This window comes from Silene latifolia, chromosome 5, assembly GCF_048544455.1.
Source record: "Silene latifolia isolate original U9 population chromosome 5, ASM4854445v1, whole genome shotgun sequence".
Taxonomy (NCBI): domain Eukaryota; kingdom Viridiplantae; phylum Streptophyta; class Magnoliopsida; order Caryophyllales; family Caryophyllaceae; genus Silene; species Silene latifolia.
In genome coordinates, this window is record NC_133530.1 from 38,647,634 (window position 1) to 38,657,758 (window position 10,125).

The window sequence follows — 10,125 nt, forward strand, 5'->3', positions numbered from 1 at the left end:
TGGTAAACTAGGGCACTCAATGGAGCAGTGTTTAGTAGGTAATTCGAATGCTAATAATACAGAACAGGGCAATAGTCCAAGTTGTGAGCAAGGGGTCATCTCAGAACAAAATGTTAACTCTCTCGAAGCAGGCCACCGGCCAGAAGAGAAGGATGATTTTGGTGCCTGGATGATGGTCAAGAAACCTCAGCGAAGAAAGCCTGACACCACTCCAGGGAAGCAGGCTTCAGGACCTAGTGTTGAGAACTCGATTTTCAAGTTCGGGCAAAACCCGAGCAATGCGGGTTCAAGGTTCGATATCTTGGCAAATACGCACAATATTCCCCTTACCAGGGATAATTCGAAAGATCTCTCAACAATTGGAAAAAATAATAATATTATTCCTTCCCATAATCCTAGCACAATCATCTCACAAAATATTGCCCAATCTCCACAAATCAATCAAAGGATTTTATCTTTGTCTAAGAATACTGCCAAATCAAGTTCATATAATAAGTCCACAAAAATTCCATCTAAAATCATCCCTAAAAATAAATATACTCCAGTTTCTAATCCTATTACCAATATTCCTAAACCTAGTGCCTCAACCCTAAACGATATCACCAATACGGTTTCGCCAGTGATAAAATCAAACACAGTAGCTACAAAAACTCCATCGACTTCAAAAGGCTCTGAGAACACAATTCAAACATCAAATTCTTCCATTATCCAACACAATAATGAATCCCCATCCATACTTCCCCTACCTAGACCGGCCTCTACCTCAACCTCGATGCCTCCCACAACACCCGCAAATAGTAGTGATCCCCCCAACACAGCAGGTGAGCGTAGCAACGTGGCCAGAGATGCCCGCTCCCTTTATGGGGGTGATGATTTCGGAATGTCCAATCATGGATGTCAAGTTCGAGTTACTGAAGGGGAATCCCTCGAAGCTAGCAATGGAATTATCGATACCATGGAATATTGATAATGTCCTCAAACTTGTAAGTCGAGCATATCTATCATCGTTAAACTATTTACCTGTTTTTATGAGTACACAAATACCGAACTTAACCCCTAACCTCCCCCACATCACCTTCATGGTCTGGAATGTGCAAGGTACGGGTAGTAAAAACAAAATTAAAGCTATTAAGGAGATAGTACGTATTTACAAACCTTCCGTCTTAGCTCTTGTCGAAACCCATATGGGGGGAGATCACGCTGTTAAATTAGGTAAAATCATAGGTTATGATGGACACTCAAGAGTTAACTCAATAGGCTTTAGCGGAGGCATTTGGTTATACTGGAGAAGGGACGTAGTGACTGTCAATCCGGTTAGAGAACATGCCCAGTTTATTACCGTGGAAATCGCTAGAAACGGGGAATTCCCCTGGTTTTTCTCTGCTGTGTATGCTAGTCCTGACCCAACAAATAGACGGGAGCTTTGGCTAGAATTGGAGAACTTTGCGCGGACTAACAATCGTCCATGGATTATGGCTGGGGATTTTAACGAAACTCGCTCGTTAACCGAGAGACATGGTGGAGATTCTAATATGGCCCGTAGATGCGAAAGGTTCAATGATTGGATAGAAAATTGTGATTTAATTGAACTTGCCTTTGCTGGGCCTTCTCATACCTGGGCTCGTGGCAATTCGGTTGAGACTAGACAGAGCGCGAGGCTAGACAGGGCCTTATGCAATGCGGATCAAAAGGTGCTATGTTTGAAGAAGCAATGGTACGGCATTTACCGGCTTTACAATCGGATCATTGTCCTCTTCTAATATCCCCAAACGGCTTTGCACCCATAACTGCGGTAAATCGTCCTTTTCGATTCCAGGCATGTTGGATGACACATGAAAACTTCAAAGAATTTGTAGAAAGCAATTGGCCGACGGATGGGATTTTTCCTTCTAAGCTCGATGTCCTATCCTCTAAACTCCAGGAGTGGAATCAACAGATTTTTGGTAATATCTTTAGACAAAAAAAGGAATTAATGGCCCGTATCGAAGGATGTCAACGCGAATTGTCATTAAGAAGAGTTTCTTATCTCATCAAATTAGAGTCGAAATTACAAAAAGAGCTCGACGAAGTCCTGAACCGAGAAGAGTTGCTATGGTACCAGAAATCGCGTTTGGAATTCATCAAAGACGGAGACCGCAATACATCGTATTTTCACGTGAGTACTTTAATCCGACGATGGCGTAATAAGATTTCTTCACTGAAAAAAAATAATGGCGATTGGACTGAGGAGCCACGGGAGATCAAACAGATTGTTGTCGATTTCTTTAAAGCTCTTTACACAGAAGATCAACCTTTATTAGAAGAAGATAAGCTCCCCTGGAATATTTTTCCAGATTTTAATAATGAAAACTGGGAATGGCTTACTCGACCTTTCAATTTGGCTGAGATTGAACGAGTTGTAAATCATATGGGTTCCTTGAAAGCCCCGGGTCCGGATGGATTTCAAGCGTTATTTTATCAAAAACATTGGGGTCTCGTTGCACCGTCCCTTTGCGAGATGGTTTTCAAGGCCCTTGAGGGCAAAGGCATGCCAGAAGGCCTTAACGATACCCACATAATTCTTATTCCAAAGGTAAATAACCCGGAAACTATATCTCAATTCCGCCCTATAAGCTTGTGCAATGTCGCATACAAAATTATAAGTAAGACTCTGGCAAATCGCATCCGGAAAGTCTTACCTAGCTTAATATCCGAGACCCAAAGCGGGTTTGTCCCGGACAGACAAATAACGGACAATATTGTGGTTTTTCAAGAGGCTATTCATTCCATGAGGAAGAAGAAGGGAAGGTTAGGGTTTATGACCATTAAAATTGACTTGGAAAAGGATTATGATAGACTTCGATGGAGCTTTATCCGAGATACCATGAACGACATGGGTTTCCCACCTCTCCTTACAGACGTGGTGATGGAGTGTGTCACGTCCACAAGAATGCAAATCTTATGGAATGGGGAACCTACTGAGCAATTCCTTCATACTAGGGGAGTTAGACAAGGCGATCCATTATCGTCTTATCTTTTTGTCATGTGCTTAGAAAAGCTTCAGCAGGCCATCGATCAGGAAATACGAAACCATAATTGGAGACCTATCATTCTTGGTAGGAACGGACCATCTATTACTAATCTATTTTTTGCAGACGATATGGTTTTATTCGGGGAAGCCTCAGAGGAACAAGCCTTAGTCATGAAATACGTCATCGATAATTTTTGCCAGGCTTCCGGGGAGAAGGTTAGCGCAGCAAAATCACGCGTGTTCTTCTCCAGTAACACGGATACAAATACTCGTGAAGCCATTTCCAATGCACTCGGGTTTGAGGAGACCAATGATCTTGGAACGTACTTGGGTATGCCTACAATTAATGGCCGGGTTACTCGCAGTACCTTTGCGCATCTTGAAGAAAAAATTAATAAAAGGCTATCGGGTTGGTCTACAAAAAAGTTATCGGTAGCAGGAAGGGAAACTTTGGTAAAATCAAGCTTGTCCACCATCGCCACCTATAGTATGCAAACCGCTAAAATTCCAAAATCGGTTTGCGACTCCATTGATAGAAAATCACGCAGGTTCTCATGGGGAGGGGATGACAACAAAAAAACTATTCATTTGATAAGCTGGGACACGGTGCAGCAGCCTAAATCCCGTGGAGGTTTGGGCATAATCTCGGCTAGACAAGCCAATGCCGCATTTCTCACCAAGCTAGGATGGCGGGTTTTGGCCGAGCCTAATGGTTTATGGTCACGAGTCCTACGTGCGAAGTACTGCCAAAACAGATGCGATATCGACATCTTTCAACCCAAGCAAGGTATGTCCAATGTATGGACCGGTATTTCATCTCAAGCTCGCACTATAGTGAGGGGTACAGCTACTGCAGTGGGGAATGGACGAAGAACCTTATTTAGATTCTCCGTTTTCAGAACTGAGTTCGATCCTTAGGGAGGACATTTTTGGGGTTTCCTTACCCCGTGTAATAGCTAACATTTAAGTTTCGGGGCTTAGCTCCTCTTTTGCACCAAAAAAAAAAAAACTCTGAAATAAAATAGGCAAATAAATAATCAGAACGGAGGGGGTATGTACATAGAATTTCCGAAATATTTTTCTTCGCATCAAACAAGAGACTATCTTTATATTCAAGTAGTGCCAATTTTGATACGTCAGATTGTCATTTATTATTACATTATACGGAGTAGAAAATTATGCACGTCAAGTACCTTTGCAACTTGCAAGTGATTATTTAATTAATCCAAACATATAATTTGCAAGTGATTATTTAATTAATCCAAACATATAATCTCCCATAAATATTAGAGGAGAATTGTTATCCACCTTCTTTTTTCTACCTTTTTCTCTAATAACCGGTTAAAATATAATATATTTAATCTCATCCACTTGCAATCCGACTCTACCGTTATATATTAATTTAATTGATTGTAAGAGAGTAAAGAGAGAAGGTGGAAGAGAAGGTGAGAGGGAGAAAGTAGATAACATTCCTGATATTAGTATTCACCCGATAAATTGATAACACATGAGCTAGAAACTACCCAGATCAAATGCACATATCAACAAAATACCCCGATCCAAAATAATCTATCTTGTACGGTTGTAAGAATGGATAGCAAACCGAATGAGTAATTGAGGTTGACTATAACCGTACAAGATAGATTTAGTTTGGATTCGGGGTATTTTCCATTTTATTGATAGAATGATTTTAAAGATGTCATCTATTTCATTAAAGTAACTCCATATAAAATCTCTCAGATACTAGTAAAACAAAACCCTATCTAATATAGTTAGTACGCGTGATGATCCTCTCCATTACCTCAAAAGTAATAGATAGTCCATTACTTCTAACACACTATTATAAAATTATTATACTCTCTTCACCTCATCAAAACATTTGACCGTTGGATCGTTCCAGAACAAAATCTGGACCGTTGAGAGGTAATAGAGAAAAGAGAAAAATGGAGAGATCAGTCACAAGCCTAAACTATCAGTCTTTTTTCTTCTCCTTCTTAGGCATACAGCAGCCACCAATAACACAAGCATGATCATGCTCAAATGGCTCGAGGGTGACTTGTTCAAGCTGGCTTAAACCGCTCTTGTTGCAGCTTCTTCACTTCCGAGGCCTCCGCAGAATTGTTGAATTGATGCAGTTAGCCTAAATTTTACAGAGGTTTTAGTAAACGAATACATAGTAGGGATCTACAAAACTTCGGCAAGACAATAAAACAAGTTAACTAATAATGAGTGATTCTAAAGTTAACCACAAATGAGTATTTTGTCACGTACTATTAAGTAAAACAAGCAACACGAGCAAGCCAAGAGTACACAGACACAAAATGTACGCATTTGCAACTTCGTTGTAACACCCCCACTTACCAAGGAGCCTTAACAAGATCAGCTTCCATAATAAGTAAGGACGTTACCATCTCAGTTGCCCGGGGTAAGTATATCAAATAGACCATAAAAAAACAATTAATAATCTCTTTACAACTTACTCCGGAAACAAAAGAAGAACAACTCAACTATGACAACATTAAGAAAATACAACTGGTGAAACTACTATCGACCAAAGACCGACTCTTTATCATGCGACCTCTCCAACCCAGCAGCTACATAGAGACAACAACCATAGCAACCTGAAAAGTCTCACTGTTCACCATCTATTTTTTCGGTTTTTGAGTCATAATAAAATAATAGGAAAGATGGCCGAGTGGTTCAAGGCGTAGCATTAGAACTAATATGTAGACTTTTGTTTACCGAGGGTTTGAATGCCTCTCTTTCCGTACTTGAAAAACCTAATTTACCAACTGTAAGATATCAAACAACAAGAAATAAAATACCATTATATAATAGTAGAAACAGTCAAATAGAAGAAACACAACAACCACACCACATAAGTCAATAACATGATATAAGGACAGTAGAATAAGGCAACTTAATATAACAGTACAAACTCAAAACCAACGATTTCCGAGCTCCACCACTCCAACCACATAGTATCTAATGGTTCCTATCGCAACGAGTAACCTACACCGAAAGTGGGAGACAACAGCCTTGTCACCTAATCCTCGCTCATCGCAACGAGTGAACCCAGATCATTAACATGCACACCCCCGGGCGAACATGGGGGTGAAGACCATCTCCCGACAATGGCTCCAAAATCCAATACCAGTAACAACAACAACACCATCGTCACCATCTCCATACTGTAACTGAACTAACACATCAAGGCACTCACAACAATGATAACCACATAACACAATTAGACAAACAACCATGAACTGAAACTGAGTAGGGAAACCCTACCTTTTCGCTATTCCACAGAAATGCATCAATCATATCACGCCAAGCAAGAATCCGTATCTTTCCCTACAACCACGATTACGTCCTATTACTAGACTATTATGATTGACTAAACGACAAACAAATATCCACGAACTCATCTGGAAGAATAATCATATGCCGACGACGGCGACGACCCGACTCGATGACTTATGCATAAGTTATCTCCCTTCCCGGATTGGAGTTCAAGATTAACTCATGATTGGGTAGTGAGAGGTGAGAGAGTTAAGAGAAATGGAGAGAATTAGGTTTAGAAATGATAAAACACACCGCGAAAATGAACTATGTCGTAACCTCTGTGTCATATAATAACACGCTGTCAGAACGCGTACTCGGTCGAGTATAGAACATACTCGGCCGAGTACACTGCACTCGGTCGAGTATCAACGCTACTCGGCCGAGTGACTCTTACTAGGTCGAGTATTCACTAAAGAATGTAGTATAACTCCCTCTTCCATCTCTACAAAGGCTCTCACATGGTCAATAGGTCATACAACGGGTCCCTAATAGGGTGGGTATTACAGTCTTCCCCTCTTAAAAGAAATTTCGTCCCCGAAGTTCGTCCCACATGCCAGCCACAACGTGACAAGACAACGCGAAGGATCACGCAGTACTCAATAAAATCATCAAGTAATGCCAACGTGTATACTTCAAGGTCACTACACAGTCACCAAAGTAACTACTCACTACAACATATATACCGCCACAAAGTCACCATGCCATCATCATAACAACCATAAAACTAATATTTGCCAATTGTAAAATTAGCATTTGCCAAACAACTACATTACTACCATGCTCTTAACTAAACCAATTAGAAAACAAAGTTGGTAAGACTAATAGTAACAACTTAAAGGATTAACAGGAAAATTTAAAGAAGTTTTTAATGCCACGATACTACCTACCCCTCTTAAAAGGAACTTCGTCCCCGAAGTTCACTCCTAAGTTTGAACAAATGAAGTATGAAGGTGTGAACACGACAAGTAAACTACAACAATTATCACACCTCATTGTCACATATAACTACACATGAAATTGATCCAATGTAACTATGCTTAAAGATTAAATGGAATTAATATGACTTCGATAACATATGCATGTAATATTTTGTGTGTTTCAAATTGTTATATATCATTACATGCATCAATAATCGAAGTCATATTAATTCCATTTAATCTTTAAGCATAGTTACATTGGATCAATTTCGTGTGTAGTTTTATGTGACAATGAGGTGTGATAATTGCATTAGTTTACTTGTCGTGTTCACGCTTTCATACTTCCTTTGTTCCAACTTAGGAGTGAACTTCGGGGACGAAGTTCCTTTTAAGAAGGGTAGATAGCATCGCGGCAATAAAAACTTCTTTAAATTGTTGCTGTTAATCCTTTAAGTTGTTGCTATTAATCTTACCAACTTTGTTTTCTAATTGGTTTAGTTAAGAGCATAGTAGTAATGTAGTTGTTTGGCAAACGCTAATTTTATAATTGGCAAACATTAGTTTTATGGTTGTTATTACTACAAAAAGAAATAAAACAGGCGACCGATTTTGGCGACTGAAATCAGTCGCTAAAATCAATTTGGCGACTGGTTTTAGCCGCCAAACGCCAGTCGTAGACTTTAGTCTCCTTTTCTAATTTTGGCGACTAATATCGGTCGCCAAATTTGGCGACTGACAAATCAGTCGCCAAATGACTAAAATAGCGACTGAAATGATAGTCGCCAAATTGGCGACTGATTTAGGGTAGTCGCCAAAATGGCGACTGAATTTCAATCTCCAAAATCCTTTTTAGTCGCCAAATTTGGGTGACTAGGCCAATATCAGTGAGTTAAATTTGGCGACTGAAAGGGGATTTGGCGACTGAAATTCAGTCGCCATTTTGGCGACTACCCTAAATCAGTCGCCAATTTGGCGACTGAATTTTAGTCGCCAAATCCCTTTTTCAGTCGCCAAAACCACTGTATGTTTTGGTGGTTTTTTTCTTTTTCATTGCTAGCCAAATATTTACAACCTGCATACAAACCGATGTTCCACAACGCCATACATCCAAACTTCAACACACACAACACCATACATTTCAACCCAACACCACACATTTTCCCAAACTTCATTTCATATATTGAAAATGAAAGTTTTACAAACTAAAATATTCTAAATTTCAAGTTTTACAAGCTTACATGCTAAAATCATCTTACTTGGAAGCCAACACCGGCTCCACTCCCCCCTTGTGGACCATGCGGATCAAAAGGATCATAGTCGGGTCTAGGTTCGGGGTTACAACTTTGCCACCAAGTCTCAAACATTGCCATTTTTTCCTTCATTTGGCGGAATTCTTCATCACGTTTGGCTTCACGTTCATCACGCTCTCTTACTTGAGCTTGAAGTTGACTAATAATTCCCGGTTGATACGTGGTGCTGGGAATTGTTGAAGTCGATCTCCTACGTGTGTTCTCATAGAAAGCCGGTGTTGAACTTCCGGTACCATACACGTGCCCTTTCTTGAAGCCATTCACCAACTCATACCATATGTCATTATCCGGTTTTTCTGGATTGGCGCTTTTTCATGTTCAAATGCATCCTACAATATTAAACAAATGGTAGTAAGTTAATATGGTAACCACCTTATATACGACTTTTTAAAAGAGAATAAATTAACAAAAATTAAGTGTTAGGGAAAACTTACATATAATTCCTTGTCTTTTGGCTTAGTCCAACTTCTAACCCCTTTGTGGTCAACCCTGGAATGCGTGTCCAGAAACAGTTTCACTTAGCTTAATATTAATAATAATAAGACGGTTTCACTTAACTTAGTAATAATAATAATAATAATATTAATTAAGACGGTTCCACTTAGCTTAATACTAATGATAATGAGACGGTTTCACTTAACTACCCAACACCAAACACCACCCACGACCCACCCAAGGCCACCCCACGACCCACCCCACCCACGGCCCACCACGGCCCACCCATGGCCGAACCGCCATCCACGGCCGCCAACCAACCCCCACCCATAACCCTAAACCAAGACAAAAACCCCCTTAATCATTCCCTTTTAATTCAAACACAAATTAAACTAAATCTAACTACAAATTAATCTAACATACTAACTACAAATAAATCTAACAAACTAACCACAAATTAATCAAACTAACTACAAATTAATCTAACAAATTAAACTAATTAAACTGAAATTAAACAAAAAAAAACTAACCTAATTAAAGAGGGTGGAAGTGGCGGTGGAAATGGCGGTGGAAGTGGCGGTGGAAGTGTGGTTGTGTCGTCGAATTTGGTCGCTCGTCGTCGTCGCTGCTTCTCACCCTTTTTTTTCGAAAGAGTAAAGTAGGAGAGAGGGGGATCTGGTTTCTATAAAAAACTGAAATTCAGTCGCCAAATTGGCGACTACCTAGAAATCCGTCGCCAAACTTAAAATATCAGTCGCCAAATTTGATTCCCTTTTTAAAAAAGCTAGTCGCCAAATTAGCGATTGATTTCAGTCGCTAATTTGTATATCAGTCGCCAAATTGGCGACTACGATTATCAGTCGCCAAATTTCGGTCGCCTGTTTTAGTTTTTCTTGTAGTGTATGATGATGGCATGGTGACTCTGTGGTGGTATACATGTTGTAGTGATTAGTTACTTTGATGATGGTGTAGTGACCTTGTAGTATACACGTTGGCATTATTTGATGATTTCATCGAGTACTGCGTGATCCTTCGCATTGTCTTGTGATTGTTGTGGTTGGCATGTGGGACGAACTTCGGGGATGAAGTTTCTTTTAAGGGGCAACAC

General features: G+C 39.9%; 1 protein-coding gene across 1 annotated transcript; it reads left to right on the plus strand.

The window, feature by feature from the left end:
- Window positions 1–1,079: 1,079 nt before the first annotated feature.
- Window positions 1,080–1,760, plus strand: LOC141655247 (uncharacterized). The gene has a single exon (XM_074462336.1). It carries the CDS (start codon window positions 1,080–1,082, stop codon window positions 1,758–1,760), a length of 681 nt encoding a protein of 226 aa, XP_074318437.1.
- The last annotated feature ends 8,365 nt before the right edge of the window (window positions 1,761–10,125 follow it).

Coding starts and splice junctions, on each gene's coding strand:
- LOC141655247 (XM_074462336.1), top strand. CDS start 1,080: ATGGTCTGGAATGTGCAAGGTACGGGTAGTAAAAACAAAATTAAAGCT.